The sequence below is a fragment of the Triturus cristatus genome, chromosome 8 (genome assembly GCF_964204655.1).
Source record: "Triturus cristatus chromosome 8, aTriCri1.1, whole genome shotgun sequence".
Taxonomy (NCBI): domain Eukaryota; kingdom Metazoa; phylum Chordata; class Amphibia; order Caudata; family Salamandridae; genus Triturus; species Triturus cristatus.
Window position 1 is genome coordinate 754,665,284 of NC_140591.1, and position 22,902 is coordinate 754,688,185.

At 43.6% G+C, this 22,902-nt stretch overlaps 1 protein-coding gene across 2 annotated transcripts in view; it reads right to left on the reverse strand.

The window, feature by feature from the left end:
- Nucleotides 1–19,529: 19,529 nt before the first annotated feature.
- LOC146805036 (interleukin-5 receptor subunit alpha-like) overlaps nucleotides 19,530–22,902 on the reverse strand; it is a 450,109-nt gene continuing 446,736 nt past the window's right edge. The window contains exon 11 of one of the 2 annotated variants that reach the window (XM_085620451.1): nucleotides 19,530–20,185. In XM_085620451.1, the coding sequence (XP_085476577.1) occupies nucleotides 19,916–20,185 (270 nt within the window). In that variant the 3' untranslated portion in view covers nucleotides 19,530–19,915. The remainder of the gene's footprint in view (nucleotides 20,186–22,902) is intronic. The other variant, XM_085620452.1, reaches the window with a different exon arrangement.

The window sequence follows — 22,902 nt, forward strand, 5'->3', positions numbered from 1 at the left end:
AAAGGCCAGGACTAAACAAACGTACTGGTGGCCAGGAATGGACATGCATGTAGATAGGCACGTGAGAGACTGCGTGCAGTGCCAAGGTGCGGACAAGATACTGAAGCCAATGAGACCACCCTTAGGGAAGTTCACGAACCCCAGTAACCCATGGGAAGAGGTCGCAGTGGACATATTAGGGCCTATTCTAGACGATCAGGGGATCCCCAAATACCTCTGTGCGTTAGTAGACAAGTACTCGAAATGGCCAGAAGTGCACATCAACGAGATCATGGACACGGACGAGATACTGCGCTTCCTCAAGGCGGTGTTCCTCAGGGAAGGCATACCCAGGATCATAATCAGCGACAATGGCCCCCAGTTCACCTCGGACAAGTGGGTCACGTTTGCAAACAGGAACGGCATACTACTTAGACACACCTTGATATATCACCCGGCCAGCAATGGACAAGTAGAAATGTTCAACAGGGTGCTTATGGGCTCCATACAGGCGGCCATCACGAGGGGCAAAGACTGGGAGAAAGAAGTGCAAAGCACGATATGGGCGTACCGTATCACCCCCACCGGTACGGGGTACAGTCCCTTCCAGATCTTACGAGGAAGACAACCCTTCACCAGAGACAATGTTGCGTGGCAGGAGAAGACCATCACCAGCAAATGGTCTCCGGCAGTGGTGCAACACAACCTGGAGAAGGCACAACGCATTTATACGGAACACTACAACCGCAACAAGAGGGTGAAGGAGACGGCGTTGGAAAAAGGGGAGTGGGTCAGAGTGAAGCTGGCAGTCCTGAAGCGGAAGGGAGAAAGCAAGTACTCCCCACCCCTAAGAGTAGAAGAGGTGTACGACCGGGCAGCGTTGCTCAGTGACGGAAACGTGTGGTCTCACGATCGCATGGCCAAGTGCAACAAAATCATACAATGGCCCCGAGAGGACGCGGAGGGGGAAACCCCGACGGAAGGGCCGACAAGGGACGCAGGTACGTCCGAAAGAGAGCGCGGAGAGAACATGAGCGAAGAGCTGGGTAGAGAGAGAGACACACCAGGCGGATGGTCCCTGGGGGAAACGGCCCGGGAAGATGGTGAGAAAGAAGAGAGAGAGGGCCAGGGCACTCCGAAAGGAACCGACGGAGGCCCGGTCGCAGAGGGAGGCCAAGAAGGACATTCCACACCGGTAAGACACACCCGGGTGGGGAGAGCAGTGGTGAGACCATCCAGGTTTAGAGACTATGAAATGGACTGACCACATGGTCGGGGAAATTGTGTGGGGTGGTATGAAAAGGGGGAGATATGTAGTGTCGCGGTCTAGTTGACGTGCGCACTACGTAAGGACGGCGAAGCGCGTAGCGGCCATATTGGACGCTACTGCGCATGCGCAAGCAGTAGCGTGTTGCGAGAGGCGGCGATCGGAGCGTGTTGCCCGGCGCTCTCTCGGAGAAGTGATCTAACTGATAATAAAGGCATCTACTTACCTCACAGAGCCTCCTGCAAGTTATTGGGGAACAGCAGCTAGCAGACAGAGCACCTAGCATCATTACATTATCGAACAGGCACTTCTCCCATAGCATTTCCAGCCTGGTTCATCCGCGGGATCAGCGGCCGCACGCCTCTCAGCGTTGCTCGGACCCAACGCGGCTACTCAGCGGCCGCGTGCGGAGATGGGCAGTACTCCCTCAGCTCTGAATCTGATGTCCCCAAACTCGCTGTGTACATCCACCAGAGCACCACGAAGCTGACGGTTTGAGATGAATGTCAGCAGGTATAGCGTTGCACAGGAGAAATATCAAATTTACAGGCCGAGAGACGGAGCCTCGTTAGAGTGCATCCGCCATCTTGGCTGGCTAGCCATGCCCCCCCAGGACACATACAGCCTCATTAAGAGAAATTGATAATTCTCAATATGGCTGAAAGCAGCTATACCACTTGTGCAAACTGTGGGTGTGAAAGAGGTATTACAAGGAAAATTATGAGTGCCCGCCAGAATTTCCTCTTAGGGAATGTTCAAAGTTTAACCCATTAATTGTCATTGATTCTGCATTGCTCAAGTCACAGTACTCTCTGTGTCATCAAATATACTTTGTATTGAGAAATCCTGTAGGTAGGCCTACAGAATAGTAGTAGGATAGCTTCAAATGTCTTAATAGGGTAAAATGTACAGTAGTAATGTATGATAATCCTACACGTGGACTGTGAAGAGCTCAGTTGACCTATTTACTTGTTAAAGTTCTCCACTGTAAAGTTTACAGATATAAGAAGCAATTGGAATCCTTGAAAATAGAGGGAACCAGAAGTGTGTATGACATTATATTTTAAGAGCTGTTTTGTTATTTTAGTTTAATGAAGAATGTTGGCAGCACTACCTACTGCTGTACGGGTCTTTCAGCTTATATTTATAGAACAATGGTCTTGTGGAACTCTTTCTCCAGAACCAGAGAGCATTGTATATGTATCAGCGTTAACCTAAATTAACCCAACTATTCAATAGCTGTAGTTAATACAAACTATGGGCCTTCTAAATAAACCATTCGTTGTTTGTATTCATATTCACATTGTATCATCATGTAGGTACAGAACATGAGCCTGTTTTTTGTTGACAATAGTGCAGATGGTGCAGTGTGTGATGGTGCACCAAGTGAACATATACATGTAAACTCAACAGCTCCGTATTACAATCCCTGGTCTTTACATCTGTCTGAATGGATCCTGTGACAATCAATTTAAGGTCTTTCATTAAACACCATCATAAACCATAGACCAATGGATCTTATTGTTGATGTTTTGACCCTGAAAGACATTTACAGGCTCTCATGAAGTCTTCTGAATATATTAATTGCTACACCATTATCTTTAATTAACCTGAGGGTTTCACTCAAGAATTCAAATTGTGAAATGTTTAATCAAGGATAAACATAGATCACACACATCCAACCAATTGTGCATGGTGTACCAGTTGTAATATTCAACCAAGTACTCCAAATTAGACAGTTACAAGGCCTGGACGTGCCTCCAGCCGCTATCACTGCGTCTCATAAAATGAAGAGGAAGATTTCAAGTATAAATCATACATAGTTTCTGATGCAACGTGTGGATGACTTTTTGTGATTGTACCACACCTGTACTGTGTTGCATGAAATAATAGTAAATATGCCACACAGTATCTAGTTGGGTTACATAGAAAAAAGGCATTCATTGCACAATCCTGTCTTGGAGTGCACACTTACTTTCAAAGTCAGAGATCAGTGGTATACAAAATTAATGAACAGAGATGACAGAGTTGCATTTGAATGGCTAACAAAATATCTAAGTAAGTGAAGGGAAGATAAGGGGCCCTATTGCAGAAGTTTCAGTGAGCATGCATATTCTCAGACAAGCACCCAGGAGAGCTACAGCCGGTGTACATAGGCTGTGAATGAGATACAGTTCTACAGGCTCTGACAACACATTCTAAGAAGAAAGATTGCTGCTCTGGCAGAGGTGTGTAGGCTTGCACACTAGGATGAAGTGCATTTGTTAATGCACTGATGCAGGATCTTCGAGACATTTCACCAAAGTATGGGGTTAGATAATTCCAACTGGGTCTGGCAGAAGGGTACTCCCACCATGCTGTTGCTTGAATTGGGGTATTAGTGATAGATAGGAGTAATATTAGGAATTATCACCATGGTCAAACTATTTGTATTTTTCACCATTCAAATAATGCTTATAACACTGATGTGTCTTATCTGTCTAATACATTCAGTTCCTGGTTTAGTTAGACTGATTAGGTCTTTTCAATAAACAATTGAACATGTCTTATTGGCTCTTTTCTTGAGAACCTGGGCATGTAAAAGTGATACACAAAAGGGTTAGATCTGTTTCCACTAATTCTTTGTGAATAAGCGTTGTCATTTTCCTGGTTGCCAGCAGCATCTATTACTCTGGAGGTTTAGAAGTTTAGATGTGGTACTGTGAGCTAGCTGTACCAGCAATTACTAATGATATAAGGAGACCCAGTCCCTGTATTATGAAGTTTTGTTGATCCAATCCACATTCTAAATTCATAGGAAACTGTGTCATCTGGTGCCACCAACGTTTTAGGGTTGACTCCTATTTAGTGGGTCTTCTGAGTAGTTTCTTGAGTGTGCTCAAGTGTCTTTTATTGCATTTATACAAATATGTTTGTAATAAGAAGGGTTTATCCTCCTCAGGCCTAATTGGAAGCACCTATTTATTTCTGTAGGTTGATCAAGCTTGATCTTTTAAAAGGATTGTTTCCTATAGTGTTTCCATTCACTAAAATGGTGGCATAACCAGAGAATATTGCTGTTAATTGCAGACCAACAGTAACTGCTCATTTAAATAGATATGGGCTCTACGATGGTGATGGAGATTTTATCTTTGTGGTTGAGCCACACGAAGCCTATAATGAGAAATGTTTTATTCCTAGGTTACTTGTTCTGCAGTTGATGCAAATTCACAGACATTTCACACACACATACTGTGGTTGCAGTTCCAGCTGCATGTAGACCTTATAAATGTAGAAATCCCGCTAACATTCCAGGAACATCACAATTGGTTCAAAGCACCCTCCCACATACCCATCAGAATGTAAGACTAGGCTCTATTAGTAATGAAGGGTGACCTGACTGGTCTTAGCAGGCTGTAAGCCATTTCCGCATTCAAATAATTTAACGCAATCAGAAACGTTTGCTCTTTCAAACTATTTAGTTAGGTTATATCGACATCTGATGCAGTTAATAATATGTAAATTAAATACTGCCTCAGAAAGGGTTCCTCAGGCTGGACCAGCGCAGTGAGCTGTGCCTGCAATTAGTCTGGTTACCATTAATGCTATTATGGGTTCGATCCCAGCCAAACGTGATTGGATTCCATTCTGTATAGCACAAAAAAAGAATCAGTTTGAGGCAGTTTTTCCGCATATGAGACCACAAGATATGTTTAGTATTCGCACCATGTGTCTTACACTTGGTATGGTTCCCTCAGTTGAGGAGGGTAATCTGTGTAATACTGTATTTTCTTGCATCTACACTCTTATTCATGGTACTCCTTCAATAAAGTCTATTGCTCTCCACTGTAATCTTTATAATTAGTGTGAGTGTTTGTTAATATTATGAGTATTGGTTTTGCAATACATATTCCAAATCTTGGAAAATATACAAACATAAAATAGTTTGTGACTGCTCTAATACACCTGTTGTCACCCTCACACATATCATTTTGCTATGAAACAATGAGTGCAAGATTAAGTCTGGCTGCTGATTTAGGCCCAGATATCTGTACTGGGGTGAATGTCCAATGTTCTGTCTGTGATAAGTTGGCCTGGTATATGTTGTCCACTAATTAAAGTGGGCACCTTGCACCAGTCCAAACGACCCTTATGATGTATGAGGTCAAAAATAACCTTTAGAAAGCTATCCTAGTGGTAGCTGTGGAGAGCAGCCTTCAGGTTTAATCTTAAAGAATGTAAAGCAGCTTGTTTTACCAGAATATCACCTTTAGTATTAACTAAATGAAAGGAGATATTGTTATAACAATATGTATTTATTTATATAACACTTTCTAGTATCCTCTGCACGAGGATACACCACAAAGCACACACTACTTTAGCAAAGAAACAGTTGTAAGTATCACAATACACAGTGGGCTCCAGGGGAGACCAAACCATATACTAAAATAGTGGTATAAGAACCACGACTGGAGTAGAGACAGTGTCTAGAGCATGTAGAATCGCTGGGACCCCAAGGAACCACCTAAGGTGAGTAGGAAGGGACCCCACGGAGGACCATTGCAGTGTGCTAACACGTACGCAGGCTCCGTACAATTCTATGGGGACGTCGAAGTTACAATTTTAAAGTTTAAGGACCCTTCTCAGTGGACTTCAAGAAAACCCTTTGGAGCTTAGGAGGTTGGACAGCCACCCCACCCATGGATAGTGGAGTATCCGAGTTACCTAGGAGCCGAGTGCATAGGTTTGGAGTGGTGTCAGAAACCGCCGTTGTTTTCAATGGAGGGCTACAAAGAAGAGCTGCTGGCTGTAAGGAAGAAACTATCCGTAGGAATAAAGGGTGGATTTGCGATCGAAGGAACCTGAAAGCAGAGAGGACAGAGTCTGGGTCCCTTCAGGGTGACCAGGGGCTTGGTAGACAAATGCCCACCGATGTCGGGTGGTTTAGGACCGAAGAAGGGATGCTTGACTCTTCAGCCATGAGGTCAAAGAAATGTTGAGGATGACCAAGAGCCGGATGCGAGCTGTCCCACAAAGGATGTCGAGTGCTGAGGGGTCGACGTCCGGCTGGAGCAACAACAAGCCTTGGCAACAGCAACCCATGCAGGAAGGTCAAGCAGGTTACCGTGTGGACCAGCAAGGTCCAGGGGACTCACCAAGCAATGGGGAGTCAGGGCACATCTGGAGCAACCAGGAAAGCCCAACAGAAATCAAGGTGACACTCAAGAGAGCCCACAGGTCGATTGACCAGGAGTCGAGAGGGGACCTCAAGCAAGATCATAAAGTACCAGCCCACAGAGCACTCGGTGTGAGGAGGCCAGAGTTCTTTGGTGGAAATATTACTCAGGGCTAGGACTACATATAGTCCAATGCACAAGCTCTGGAATTGCCAACAAGCATATCCACTTGCAAAAGTATTTGGTGCACAGGGGTTCGGGTATTGCGGTCCCACGAGGGATACTTGCCTCAAACTTGGTGGGAGGGCAGCTCAATCTAAATGAACTTCAGAATCCACCTACTGTGTTGCTGGAGCCTTCAGAGTCCGCAGGAGCTCAGGATCAGTAGACCTGTCAGTTGAGTTGCGGTACCTGCGAATGCAGGGGAGTGACTCCTTCACCCCAAGTGAGATTCTTCAGTTGTCCTTAGTGCTCCACGGGTCCTGCACAGAGCCTGCATGGTGCAAGGGCACAGACGATGCTTTTGGATGGAGAGGGAGATGAAGTCAGGCCCAGTCGAAGTCCAGCGAAGTCCAGAGTGTCCAGACGGTTGAAAGTCAGTGGTTTCTTGTTGCGGAATCTTGTCCACCTCAAATCCAAGGTCCTACAGTCAGGTAAGCCCTTATGTACCCATGGGAGAGTGTTGGACTCTGGGGTACCTATGCCTTGGGTACATTTATACCATATACTAGGGACTTATATGGGTACCCCAGTGTCCAATCTGGAGTGTACCAGAGTACATGTCAATTTAAGGGAGAAAGCAGATAGACTGGGGTCCTGATTAGCAGGATCCCAGTCAAAGCAGTCAAAACAGTGAGAGATCAAGCAAAAAAAGTGAGGGTAATCATAAGAAGCAGATACTACTTTCCTACAAGGAAGCAGAAAAAAAGGCATGTTAAGTTTATCAAAAAGGTTTACATACTTGCTGAAGAGTTGGCAGAGTAGGCCAAAGGTGCAGCAACTGTTGTATAGACCGGATACCAGACAAATTTCAGACATTTGGTAAACAAAAAACAAAGCGAACCCATAAGAAGTGAGGTATTCAGGGAAGATGTAAGGAATAAGAGGACTGCAACATCCTTAAAAAACAGAAAGGAAAAGGTTCTAACTAGATAGGGATTGTTGACAGATTTTTTTTAGACATGGCAGTAATTGAAAAAGCAGAAGGGTTGGAATATTTTTCTGTGACAATGCTTTTTAGATAGAAGGGAGACACAATGGTAACTAATGACTAGGAAAATGTGCCTGGTTAGAGATGGTTAAAGAGAGCTCCCTGACGAAAAATTGGATTTTTGCAGGCACCTAAAGCACAACTGAGCAGTCTGCTGCTCCTGAGCTCCTGCGGACCCCGAAGATTTCAGCAACACAGGAGGTGGGTTTCTGAAGGTCCCCAAGGTCGAGCTGCCCTCTCACTGAGTTTGAGGCCAGTATCCCTCGTGGGGGCTTCGTAACCCGAACCCCAGTGCACTGCATCCATTTGCAAGTGCATATGCTTGTTGGCGGTTCCTGAGATTGTGCATTGGACTCCTCGTAGTCCTGACCCTGTGCAGTATTTGTACCAAAGAAGTCTGGCCTCCTCGCACTGAGTGCTCCTTAGGCTGGTACTTTGCAATCTTGTTCGAGGTCCCCTCGGGACTCCTGGTCATTCGGCCAGTGGGTCCTCCTGAGGGTCATCTTGATTGTTCTTGGGATTCCCTGGTTGCTCCAGACATGCCCTGACTCCTCATTGCTTGGTGAATTTCCTGGACCTTGCTGGTCAACACCGTAACCTGCTTGACCTCCCTCCGTGGGTTGCTGTTGCCAAGGCTTGTTGGTGCTCCTGCCAGACACTGACCCCTCAGCACTCAACATCCTTCGTGGGACAACTCGTATCCGGCTCCTGGTTGTCCTCAACGTCTCCTGGTTCTCGTGGCTGCAGAGTCAAGCATCCCTTTTTCGCACCTGAAGCACCCGGCATCGGTGGGCATTCGTCTGCTTAGCCCCTGGTCACTCTGAAGCGACACAGACTCTGTTCCCTCTGCTTTCAGGTTTCTTCCTTCCAGAATCCAGGCTTGGATTACACCGGACACTGTTCACCTTCTCGGCAGCAGTACTTCTTCACAGCCTTCCGTTGAAAACGACAAGAGTTTCCGACGTCACTTCAGACCTATGCACATGGCTCCTCTGGGATAGGTAACTCGGGTACTACGGTATCCACGGGTGAGATGGCTCTTCAAACTCTTAAGTTCCAAAGGGTTCGCTTGAAGTCCTCCTAGAAGGGTCCTTTAAACTTTAAAAGTGTAACCGCAGCTTCCCCATAGAATTGTACAGAGCCGGCGGTCGTGTTCCCACACTGCACCCAGCCTCCGTGGGGTCCCTGTCTACTCACCTTGGGTGGTTCCTTGGGGTCCCAGCGATTCTACATGCTCTAGACCTTGTCTTGATCTCGGTCATGACTGTTATACCACTATTTTAGTATATGGTTTGGTCTCCCCCTGGAGCCCACTGTGTATTGTGCTACTTACAACTGTTCTATTGAATTTGTATTCTGTGCTTTGTGTTCTATCCTCGTGTAGCGGATAGTAGAGAGTGTTATATTAATAAATACATATTTTTATATAACTACTGTGTGGTTCTCTTTCATTAAGTCATTCAGGAGGTGATATTCTGGTAAAACAAGCTGCTTTACTTTCCTTCAAGATCAAGCCTGAAGGCTGCTCTCCACAGCTACCACTAGGATAGCTTTCTAAAGGTTATCTTTGACCTCATCCATCATAAGGGTCATGTGGACTGGTACAGGGTGCCCACTTTAATTAGTGGACAGCATATACCAGGCCACCTTCTCACACTCCACTATATTTAGGGTCCACTGTTTTCAGTGTTTCTTTTTTTGTGAATTCCAGTGGTTGTTTTACAGTGCTTTCCCAGCTTCTGAAAATCAGTGGTTTTCGGTGTTTAAACTTTTCAGCTACCTACAAACATTTACAGGAGGTTATGTTTTTCAAGTGTTTGCAAAATAAAATGGTGAGAACTGTGATTATATATGTTTTATTGTAGCAAGCTCATCTTTAGCATGAAATCCCTCTTGATTATAGAACTGAAAAAAAACTGTTCTGGGATGATAGTGCCCTGTGTGGTAGTGGCGCACACTCTTACCGGTATATTTACTACTTATTACTATTTAGTATATGGTGCATAGGGAGAGGGTAATCACCCAACACCCCACAAAGGATCTTCATGAATTTAATATCAGACCCTGGCACACATACAGACAGTATTTACATATAAGTAGTTAATAACTTATAACAAGGTAAACAAGTATGACAAATATAGGTGGATTTAATGTTTTCTTGTTGTCGCTCCAGCCAACACGTGTTTTGTCGATCAGGAATATGACCCGCAACTTCCTCAGGGCTTTATATGTTCAGGAAGATGTGTTGAGCCTTCTGGCCAGTTACAATTCTGTCCCGGCCTTAATATGCCTGGGAAATTTTTTAGAAGAGTCACCGGTTCTGAGTCCTTATCGGTTCCGACACACACAAGTATGTGTTGTATCTTGAGTCCTAGTAAAATGGCATATTTTGCCAGCCAGTGACAAGATGTGTGTAGCAGCGACGTTATAGCATCCGACCTCGGCGCCTCAGTATAGCCGATGTGGGTCAACCACAACGGCCATACTGAGGCGCCGAGGTCGGATGCTATAACGTCGCTGCTACACACAGTGGGGCAGATTTATGAGCCCCTTGCGCCACTTTTGCGTCACTTTTCCCATGTTAAAAGTGACGCAAAAGTGGCGCAAGGGGCTCATAAATCTGCCCCAGTGTGTCACTTGCTGGCAAAATTAAATCCACCTATATTTGTCGTACTTGTTTACCTTGTTATAAGTTATAAACTACTTATATGTAAATACTGTCTGTATGTGTGCCAGGGCCTGATACTAATAGAACTGGAAACACTGGGAGAACCCAAAAACAGACTGTATTCAATCCACTCCCAACCCAGTTAAAGTTTAGTGGGCAAGTTAAAAACTGGATGGAGAAGATGTTGGGACGGATTTACAAAGATGTCACACAATGCAGTGAATCAATGAACATTGCTGCATTGCGTAAAAGTGCACTTTCATGCTGCCTAGTGCCACGTGGACAACTTTGCACTGTAGTGAAGAGGTGTCTGCATAAGTCTAAGCATATGCTTTGTTCTGAAGGGGGACCTATCAATACAAAATACTATGCTTAGACAAACTTAAAACGTTTCCTTCTTTGTATGTGGGCTGTCAATTCTTAAATATGGAGGCTGCAATTGAGTCCTAAGCAGAAACAAACTTCATAAGAAGTCAAACAAACAGAAGAAGTAAACCTCAAATAATAATAATTTGTGATCCACATAGCACATCTTGTTTTGCAAGTATCCCTGCACACTTGTTTGTTGACAACTCTAATATCAAGAATCTGTGTCCCACCTTGTTAGACCTGGCATCCTTGGAGTGGTTTCCCCTAATGTTTTGCTTTCTGACTTCCTGTTTTTGACTGTTTTTGCTGACTTAATTTTTGCTGGATGTAGGAATCAGTGCACTTTTTCACTGCTAACCAGTGCTAAAGTGCATGTGCTTTGTGTCTAAAACATGATAATGTTGGTTTAGCCACAATTGACATATATGCTTTACTTATAAGTTCCTAGTAAAGACCACTACATATGCCCAGGGTCAGAAATCAAATGCTACTAATGGGCCTGCAGCTCTGATTGTGCCACACACGTAAGTTGCACCTTAAACATGTCACATGCCTGCCACTGCAGACCCTGTGTGTGCAGTTTTAAAATTGCCATTTCCGCCTGGCAAGATATAACCTACTTATCAACCACAACCTTCACTTTTATTGGATATAGATCACCCCTAAGGTAGGCCCTGGACAGCCCATGGGCTGGGTGCAATATATTTAAAATGTAGGACATGTACTTTTAAGTTTTACACATCCTGGTAGTGAAATACTCTTAAATTTGTGTTTCTACTACTGCAATGCCAATCCTCTTCCATAGAATAACATCATTTGGACTGCCTTATTATGTTCTATAAGTGTATTTTCCCATTAGGAAAAAATAGGTAAACCAAATTTGGTGTCTCAGGACTCACAATTGAAAAACGCAACTTATAGTAAAGTCACTTTTAAAATTGCAGCTCTGAAAATGCCACTTCTAGAAAGTTGACATATTCTTACTTAAACCATTTGGTGCCTTTTGGTGTCTCTGAAATACACATCTGGAGTGGGTGACAGCTGGCTTTCTGCATTTCCTCCAAACAGCCACACACAAAGGAAGGGAAGGTGTGACTGAGTAGTTATTTCCATATTGATGGGTCATCCTGAAGCACGATGGGAGGGAGGAGCTCACACTTTACACCTGAAAAGGCTGAGTCCTGACCCCACACAAAGGGTTGCATACTCCCCTGTAGTGAGTCTGGAGCCAGGGCAGAAAAGGCAGGGTTGTGTGCACTTCAAAGCATCTCTTTGAAGACTCCCTACTTCAAAGGCCAAACTGGGTATACATACTGGGCCTCTGACCCCACCAAGGACATTCGGCCAGGAAGAAATGCTGCAGTGCTGTAGGAGGGAATGCCACTCTGCTAAACTACTTTGCTGGGTTGGCCTACTGCCTGCTGATAACACTGCTGTAATGCAGGAGGGACTGCCACTTTGCTGAACTGCTTTGCTGTGTTGATCTGCTGCCTGCTGCTTATTGCCTGGGAGTGATAAGCATTGGACCTGCTCTCTATATCCTAGAACCTGCGTTTCTCCAAGGGCTTGTTATGTTGCCTCCTGTTGCCGAAGTCTCAGGGATATCAAAGACTTCACTTTCATCTTCAACCCAACACCTGGACTTTACTTGCTGTAAACCTTGCTCTACCAAGTGGTGCCAATCCAGTCCATGGCACTTGGAAGTGAGTTTGAAGTTCTGCATCTGCAAGAAACTGCTCATCAATGCCGTTGCAACAATCAGAACTGAGGCGTCACCTGCTGCGAGCTCCGGATTGACGCATGACCGCTTCTGTAGGGTCTGGAACTGGTACATCGCACTCAGAACCGCCGCATAGCCTCCAGAATCACCACTACAGAACCAATGCATCACAGCCACTGCGTGGAGAAGATCGACGCATCACCCCACCAGCTTGGATTAACCCAAAGCATTGCATTCAGAACTGACGCACTCCGGAATCGATGCCTTATCCCCGGAACTGATGCAGCACCACTACTGCATGGAGAAATCCAGGGCTACCTCTCAACTCCGTAGAGAGCATTGAAACATGGCACGCCTCATTTTATGCTGCAACAAGGATTAAGGTACTTTGCTCAGCGGGCCCTGTGTGTATCCTGTAGCCAGCCTGCACTCCATCGCGGGCAGCCTGAACTTTTGAGTTGCCCCAGTCCCGTAATACCATTTTAACCCCTTAATCACTATTTGCTTCTAAGCACTATTTTGAAACATTCTTTAAAAAATCATATCTTGACTTCTACTTATTGGATTTTGTTGTTTTTATCTTGTTTTGTTCAGGATACAATAATCTAATTATTTTAACTGGTGTGGAGTCTTTTTGTGGTGTTTTCATTGTGCTACTGTGTGTATTGTGCACAATTACTTTACACATTGCCTCTTTATATTAGCCTGATTCTCTGTGCCAAGCTACCAGAGAGTGAGCACAGGTAATCTTTTAGTGTGTATTTGACTTACCCTGAGTAGGATTGTGCTCCCTACTTGGACAGGGGGCAAACCTCTGCCAACTAGAGCCTTAATTTCTAACACACCTTCAGAAACATTCTGCTTCAAGTCATAGTGGAGCTCAATTCAATGCTTTCATTAATTAGGAGCCCAACAGGTTCACTAAGCGCTACAAATGTATTTTTGACCATTTGCCACCATCCACATACACAACATATTTTGACACCTTCTCATCAAGAAATTTAGGACCAAACTTGAGATCAGTCTTTCTGACCACCCAATGTCATCCACATGGTACATTGAATGTTTTACACTATACAAAGACTTATCTCATGTACAGGATGTTTCTTGCTTTTCTCCTTTCTCTTCCTACTGTTAGTGCAGAAATCTCACAGTAATCGCTCCATGAAAAGTTTTGAAATGTGGCACCATTACCACCTTTAATTACCATTACCCTTGTTTCTGCTTTTAACTATTCTTACGGTGATGAATCTTTGCCACCGTATTATGACCAAAAGAGCTCCTTCATAAATATGTGCAAATATTCAAATGCATATAAATATTTTAGTCAGTAATAAGAATTGTGACTGGTTTTAAAGGGATTAATTTTCCAATCAAAATGTAAGATTCTCTGACTCTTCATTCATCGGTCAAATATCAACCAGGTTACAGAATTGAAAATAGATAAAGAAAGTCAGTACAGAGCATATCATAATTTGCAAATACAGCAAGTTCCATTAAGGAAAGAATTCCTATTCTAAGAAAGTGAGGCGCAAATAATGTTAGTCAGAACTCATGAGAGTTCAAGAATAAAAGCAAGAGGGAGTTTAGCATGAAGCTAAAATTGCTAAATCAATAATTAATAAATGCAAAATCTCCCATAAACAGAAACAAAGCATAGAGCAAATAAGCCATGGTAAAGCCAATTAATCAGAGCATAAAGCTTAAGGTTTTTAACAAATAACCTGCATCCAATTTGCCCTCGTCCCCGTTGATTCTGCCTCCCCTTGTTTAACTTTGCCTGAACCTGTCTGCTTTTCACCAGGTTCTACCCACACCACCTCCTTTCTCTGCAGATCTCTAAAAAAACAAAAAAAAAGTCTGAAAGAGTCTGCAAAAATCCTACAACAATCCTCAGCTAGGAACACGTTTTTAGTTCTGCAAAATGTTTCAAAACATGTGGCATGATCTTCGTTCTATATCCAATTAAATTACAGCATTTCTCCAGAAAGTCATCGACACTCCTTGGCTGTCTGCACAAGTCATCATCCATCAGGTGAGCAAGCAAAATCCTTCTCATGACACATTTAAATCTTATTCTAAATACCTCCAGCTCCCAACGTTTTGTTAAAGAAACATTTCTATTTTCCAAATAGAACTTATTATTAGGCAGGAAACATTAAATACACATTTTAGGATAATACCAAAAGTGTGTATGCTTTCCAGTTTACTCTACTCTATGAAATAAATAAGGCTTTGTTCAACAGCAACTAAATACAATAAAACAAGTTACAGGCTGTAAATTATATGAAGCTCCTCTTTTTTCACAGAGAGGGAGACATTTCTTTGTTAGCTGAAGGCCAGAGCTGAAGCCTTCAAAGCAAACTAGATCACAAGCTGTTTTCAGCTCTCTCTTTACTTTAAAATGTTGTGTTATTTTTGTGGAAGTCTATGCTACTACTGCAGGTTTAAAACACTTTTGCAGATTAAATCTACAGTCCATAGTGAGGTCAGATCTAAGCTAAACACATTAAAGTCAACTAATAATTAATTATGCATGTTTTAGATGATTCATTAAGTGGAAAGCATCTGACTAAGGCCTCAGGTTTTCATTTGCAAGCACGAAATGTCTGCATGTCATTTTTTAAATGCAGTTTTATGTCTGAAGCTCAAGGCATCTTTACCATTAGTAATGCTTAAATCTATAAGAAATGTTTATGCTCTCACACTACCTTTCCTATCTTAACATACTTCACAACCAACAGCTCTGGAATGGTGTTTCTGCAAACAAGTTTCTAACAATGTAAATGCTTTCCACCTTCTAATTGCTGCAAATGGATCCACACTCATTGTCAAGTGTGAGTTGAATGATTCGACCAGAATATCATCTGAATGACCTTGTCCACAGGTAAACCACTTGAGTTAGCTAGTTCAGTACATCCCCAACCAACCTATAAGCCCTCGCAATTATTCTGCTCCAATTCGATTTGTGGTCTATTATAGGCGAAACAAAAACATACTAGGATGCAAAGATCTGTCACACTGATGTGCTCTGACTCCAGTACCATGCACCTGCCAAAATGTACTACTATTTGTGCACAGTTATGTCAAATGGAACGTGTGGCTTTCAACCACAGCACCACAGAGTACTACACTTTCCCATGCTTCTCTTGTGACAGGGTACTCCTGTTTCCCACCTTCACCACACATTATACAAAACTTGCAATAGTGCACTATTCTTCCCCACATTTCCATCATCATTATATCAATTATCATGCCCAAGTGTACCACAGTCTGTGTCATAGGAATTATGTACAGGAATTATGATATTCTGCAGCTACTGTGGTTTTTTTTGCATACTTATGAATCTGCTACATAATACATCATCTACTGCATAATTTGCAAATTTTCACAAAAGTTACTAAAACATTGTGACTTGTGTTCCTCGTCCTGAAAGGCCTTTCGCAAAGGTTGACTGCTCATCTTTCAGTTTGCTTTTTGGTGTATTTGAGTGCGAAGTTGACACTAATAAGGTGAAATCTGTTCTCAGACAGTGGTACTATGTCTAAACATTACTAATGAAACAAAACTATCACAAAAAGTGCTGCACTACGCTTCATAATTTGCCTTTTTCTGCCACATAACTTACTTAACCTTGCTGCATAATTTGGCCTTTTTACCGCATAATTCCAGTGGCCTGACTACAATTTACCAAACACCCAAAAGGTTTAGGGCCTGATTATGACTCTGCTGGTCCTGAAACGGCCGTTGCTTTCATGTGGTCCCACTGCCTGCAAACTTGGTGGTCTGACTGTTTGATTAGAAGATGGGCGCAAAGACCGCCTCAAGGCCACCTCCTGACTGTTGCCCCCGCCAAGCTCCAGTGGCTGCGGTGGTGGGGACAACAGTGATCAAAGTTTTGGTGTGGGCAACAGCACCACCTTTGGAATTATGATAGCCTTTCTGCCAACCTTTTCATGGTGGGGACGCTGCCATAAAAATGCCAATGGAAAGGTAGGTAATAAGCCATAAAAACATGGATCTAGGGCGAATATTGCCCGTTTGTGACGTGGCTGGGCATATGCGGGGTACCCCAATGATGTTATGTCAGTGCACGCAATGATTTCCTTGCATGACATGGTGCTAGAAAACAGCGTGCCTGAATGACTGGTGGCAATGCAGCATGGCCAGAATTGACTGCAGGCTCATTCCTCGAGCCGCAGCATGCCATCGCCATGACCGTGCCGCTTACACACCGCCAACCCTGAGGGAAGGTCGTAATTCAGCTGTCAGGATGCTGTCAGCTTGGTTGCATTTTCTCGACCACCGCCGGGGCAGGCTGGTGGTGACCCCAATGTCATAAGTGGGCCTTTTGTCTCCTACCACAGGGTTCTACTCTTCCCCACTTGCGCCACACGAAAAACTAAGGTAGTGTGGCACCTACCTCAAATCACAAACCAAACACCAGGTGCTCCTTTTGCACAGACTGGCAGCACCAAAGTCACACAATGCGACATGGCCCGTCTATACCCCACATTCGCAGAGCAGGATACAAGCAACAAGTGTGAAAATTCCATAACATCACACAGATGGTTGCTGACTGTGACGCCTGGGCCTACATAGTTATTCACCGATACCATGTGCACTCCCATCGGTCACACTTGGGTTTTTCACTTCTGTGTTATTCTGCATTATACTTCTGAGCGAGTATAGCTGCTAATTGAGTTTGTATATGTTTTTTGTTTACTTGTTTGTCCTAAAAATGTTTTTTGACTTGGGTTCAATGCATATATTGATAGCAACTTACTGTGAATTTGAAGTTTTTACCTTCCAGCAGGCCCCTCCTATGCAAACTTTGTACTTTTGCTTGATACTTTACTTTTTACTATTTATGTGGCCTAACTGGAGACCTATGCGTGGGTAACTGCCCTGTGTTTTGACACTGTCACATATTGTTATCTCCTATACATCTGTTCTTTTGGACATGTCGGGGGATATTATCAACAAAATGTGATAGATATCGCTAAGCGCGTTTAGCGCATTTTTTTTATCGCCGTCTACCGCTGGTTCACATCGCATCATTAGCGGCCTAAGATGCGATGTGAAAGCCAGCGATAGCGGGTTTTAGCGGTAGAAATCCTGCGATAAACCCAGTGCGATAAAAAAAGCTTGCTGATAGGCAAGCGTGGTCGGAACCTGACTATCCACCTCCCATGTAATGTATGGCTAAGTCATATTTCATTTAGGCGTTAGGGAAATGCGATAAACGCGCTTAGCGCACTTTTCTTATCGCGTCGCTGGATTCGGGCCGCATTGGTAATAGGGCGATGTTGTGTTAGCGACCGTTTTCATGGACTTTAAATCAGGAATGCCTACCTTGCATGTCATTAACGATGACATGCAAGGCGTAATGGAAAACGGTCGCTAACATTATCAAGCAAGCGCTAAAGCTGTTTAGCGCTTGCTTGATGATAGTGCGATAGAATTATCGCCGCTTTTCACCCGAAAACGGACGCTAAAAGCAGCGATAAGTCTATAGCAAGACCTTGATAATATGCCCCGTCATTCTTCTGCTCATATTGTTGTGCCTTGATATATGTGCTGTCCTAGATTTGTGAATGTATACAACTAAGGAAAATGGCAATAAAAAGCAATCAAAAAAATAAAATCACATAGATGGGTGCTAAACTTCTCTTGTTCGATCTGCTATCATGACTCTTACATACCCAAAACATACAGAGTGAACAATAAGTGCTGCTGTCAGTGTCCCAGGCTATTTGCTAATTATCTAACTGGCCGGCCATGGGCCGCTGACCCGTGCGCACATCAACCAGTGAAAGCTGCTGCTCAGAGTGCGGTGTCTGACAGCGCACAATGGGGTAGGCCAATTCAGTTGTGCTGCTGGGCCTTCTTGCTTCTTCTGCTTCATAGCTTCATTCAGGTTCTTGCTGCCAGACACTGCACTACTCCACACTGCATCCGTCCTACATGTTGTGTGCTGTACCAGAATTGGACACTTCTCCAGCAGACACCTCTGTGCTATGCCTCAACCACAATGTTAAATTGTTAGAAAGGTACATTTGTATATAAACACCAGCTCTACAAGCCTTGCTTGGTAGGCTGCACAAACTACATCCACCCATGGGCCTTGAGTGCTGTGCACTTTTAAAGCAAAATAGTGAGGTGACAATGTGTGTTACATTTCGGTGCTGTGATAGCATACCTTTACCATGTACGTCTACTTCGTGTTATGAGGATATTGCAAGCCACCAAGGATTTCAGTGACCATGTATAAGGTCTCAAGAAAATAAGTATGTGTACAGCACATGTTCCCCACAAAGGGGGCCCGATTCACAGAACTCACTTAAGTCAAAATCCTAAACTTACAACTTTTGGTATTCGCATAAGTTAGGATTTTGTCTTAAATTTGTCTTAAGACAAACTTAAGACAGACTTAAGACAGACTTAAGACAGACTTAAGACGGACTTAAGACAAATTTAAGACAAAATCCTAACTTAAGTCTGTCTTAAGTTTGTCTTAAGACAAACTTAAGACAAAATCCTAACTTCTGTGAATACCAAAAGTAGTAAGTTTAGGACTTTGTCTTACGTTAGTTCAGGGAATCAGGCCCTGAGTATCTTGGTGTTGAATAACAGATGTTTATTATCACCCAACTCAACAGCATTAATTTTGTCGACCTGACACGGATGCGAGGCTGAGTGGACTCTGCCGGGATTCGAACCCATGACTGTGAGGTGGATGCATTAGTTCAGTAAGCCACCAGAACCGTTAATCAAAGAGCGGTATATGTTTTACATTGGATAGGGGGTGTAGGTATTTATTCCTCCCAGTACATAGTTACACACACCATCCACCGCACCGCGATTCCCTTTTAAATGCGTGAGCCCAATGACTTTTGCAGGTATGCTGAAGGAATGTTGAAAGTCTACTGTGCAAATAAATACATCAATATGAAGTTTGTTTTTTGTTTCAAACAAATATGCTAAGCGGATTAATGTAATTCACTTTTACAACCGGCTGCAGGTTAGACTGCCTGGATTCAATCGATGGAGTCCAGCCTTCTTGTTATCAGCACCTGCAGGGCGGTTCATAAACACCTCATTATAAATGGTTGTTTATTTCTAATGAACATGACTTTACAAGGGGAAAAAACAAAAGTAACGGTGAAAAAATGTATTCATTTATTTATTTGATTCCGCACAGTCGCTCTCCTTTCAGTTTTATTTCTGGCTCCGGCAGCAGGTACTGTGACAGGAGAATTCAACTGTTTGCGTTTTGGCACGGGTCATGGTTAGGTTCTTTTTATTGCATGTGACTCGTGATGCCACAACCAGAATGTGATGAGGAAATCACACGTTTTAAATGCTTGTTGCAGGATTTTATATATTATGTAAACATGTATTTTAAAAACAATGGTGGTGGCCACCCATTTATCATGCCTTTGTGGTTGGCACATTTTCGTGGCTATTTGTATACCTTGAGTTACACAAATCATTTAGTGACACCTCCGTTATTTTGAAATATAACACAGTCTTGGGAAACATTTCAGGAAACGTTATGTGCCGCAGAACGCAATTTCAAGCCGAGGACGGGATTACCGGCAGGCTGATTCATGGCCACAACTTCCTGGTCCTTAAACGCCCACTCTTGCAACACCAGCTCTCCCCTCATTCTTGCATTCATTGGTTCCGGCTGAGATTTGTCACTTGGGTGTTCCTTAGTCACATTGCCTTCCACCTCTTCCTGTGGTCCAGGGCTGGAATCAGTCAGGATCTCCACTGTTGCTACTTCTTCATCTTGAGAAAAAACTAAAATCTGTTTAGCAAAGGTGAAGTAAAAGAGAACAAAAATACATATCGTGAAACATCTGTATAATATGTTGTGCATTTATATTATGAACGACCATGAATACATATTATGCATTCATAATTAGTTAGGCATGCAAAGCATAAAAGAAGTTGCATAATTGAGAAAAGAGGGCTTATATTTGTTAAAGGGAGTGACACAGTTGCCTTCAGTTTTAACACAATCCATTGAATAAAAAATGTGCTAGCATTCGCGCCAAGAATTTTCAATCCTATTAAGGAAACGGAGGCGAGGATTATGCTTTCTCTTTCTTTTACTGTAATCACAGCAGCCAATGAAAAACGTTCAATTTAATAACAAAAACTACATTGCCCATGATGCTCTTGCATCAGTCACGACCCATCAACGTCCTCCAACATGGAAGTTTAACAGGAAACCAAAGGTCCATATAGAGACTTTAAATTGAAGAATCTTCTATTCAGATTTCTTATCCACTCCTGGAAGGAAAAAAACTTGAACAACCCGTAATTTCTATGTATTTTGAGATTTTACATGCCACCATTTACGGGTGGGTAAGTGTGTACAATGATATTTTAAGTTAGCCGGGTGGGATAATCCTCGCCTCCGTGTCCTTAATAGAATTGAAAATTCTTGGCGCGAATGCTAGCAAATTTTTTATTCTATTACAGGGCCAGAGGCTTTGGATTATGCTAGTTTAACGCCTATCAAAAACAACTGATGTTATATCTCCCACCCGCTTATAATAAAATTGTTTAAAAGTTGATTCAGAGTACCAATCAGCACAAAGCATAATGTCCTGAATGTTAGAACCCAACATATAAGATTTAGATGCCATGGCACCTCGCATAGAATGTGCTCCAAACATTTGAATATCAATACCTGCTTCTTGCATAACATATCGTAGCCATCTGGCTATAGTAGCAGCCGACACTGGCTTAAAGGGTTTTTGCAAAGCAATTAAAAGTTGTGTACAACCCTCTGGTCTCAGAGAACGGATACATTTGTCATAGGTTTTTAAACATTGCACAACACATAATTTGTCATTGCTAGGAAAAGCATAATATTCAATATGTCTCGATAACGTCTTTGTTCGTCCTGTGATAGTAAAGGAAACCCCTTTCGGAGTAAATACTGTACCTGTAATGTCCAGGGCCCACACGTCCGATGAATGCCGACAAGCTGACAGACATAAAAGCATAGCTAATTTGGCAGGTAATTGCTTTCTGGATAAAAGATTATTCGCTGGCCAACTATTAAAGAGAGAAATGACCAAAGAGACAGCCCATAAACACGTATACTTTAGCCACCCGTATGCCCTTAAGGAGTTTACATACCATTGGGTGCATACCTACTGGTTTCCCATCGACCTGACAATGCTCCGCAGAAATGGCTGATCTAAAGTTGTTTACCGAACGGTAAGCTAAACCTTCAGCGGCTTTATCCGAAAGGAAATTCACAATATGAGGTAAGTCTGCCCACACGGGATCCACGTGCCATTCCAGGCACCAACCCACCCGGCCTTTCCAGGCTGAAGAGTATCGTTTCTTAGTTGAAGGAGCCCAAGCCTGTTTGATGAAAGCTGTAGCTTTGTGCGAAAATCCCGGCATTTCCCACTGTTGCCGGAAAACCACCATGCCATCAGCGACAGTCGCCCCGAAAGTATCATCGGATGCTGTTCCTTGTGAGGGCCCAGGACTAGAGACTCCGCCCAAGGAAGCATCCTGGGGAGATTGCAGCTCATCTTCAGCAACACTGGGAACCATGAGTTTTATCTCCACAGGGGCGTCACTAGAATCACTTCCGCTTGCTGCTTGAGAATGTGTGATGTCACTCTGGGAATCAGAAGGAATGGTGGAAACACATAATTCAACGCTCCTGACCAATCCTGAAGGAAAGACAGGTCCGGTCTCCAGCTGAAAAAGCTGGGAATTTGCCGATTCAGCCTGGAAGCAAACAGATCTGTCTGGCAAGGACCCCAAATTTCCTGCAACCACTGTAATATGCGCGGCTGTAATTGCCAATCGCTGTAATCTCTGAGGTGTCTGGAATTCCAGTTCGCTACCAAGTTGGATTGACCCGGAATGTATTCTGCTATTACCGTGATCTGATGACACAGGCGATAGTGTCAAAAGTTAATAGAGACAGCCTTGTGCCTCCCAACTTGTTGATATACCTCACTGCTGCAATGTTGTCCATCTTGTGAAGGATACAACATGAGGTCTGCTTGGGAGAGAGTGCCTGAATTGCAAAGGAACCCGCTAGGAGTTCCAGACAATTGATATGTAGTGATAACTCCTGGGAAAATCACCTTTCGCCTGTGGAAATGTCTCCGCAACGCACTCTCCAGCCCCAACGGCTGGCGTCGGATTAGATGGTAACCTCGGGATGCGAGCCGAAAATTGATCTGCCGTTCCACGCTTCCACGTAGCCCAGCCAGCACTGCATCTCCTCTCTCACTTCCTGCGACAACGGTACTAGATCCGTGTAAGACAGACCTTTCTGGAGATGTTGAACCTTTAGCCTCTGCAGGGCCCTGTAATGTAGAGGGCCCGGGAAAATCGCCTGAATGGAGGATGCCAGTAATCCCACTATTCTGGCAATGGCTCTGAGAGAGACCACCTGCTTGTTGAGGATCGCCATAATATCTTTCTTGAGGTCTTTCAATTTTGTTTTTGGGGAGGCTCAATTGGGCCGCCTGGGAGTCT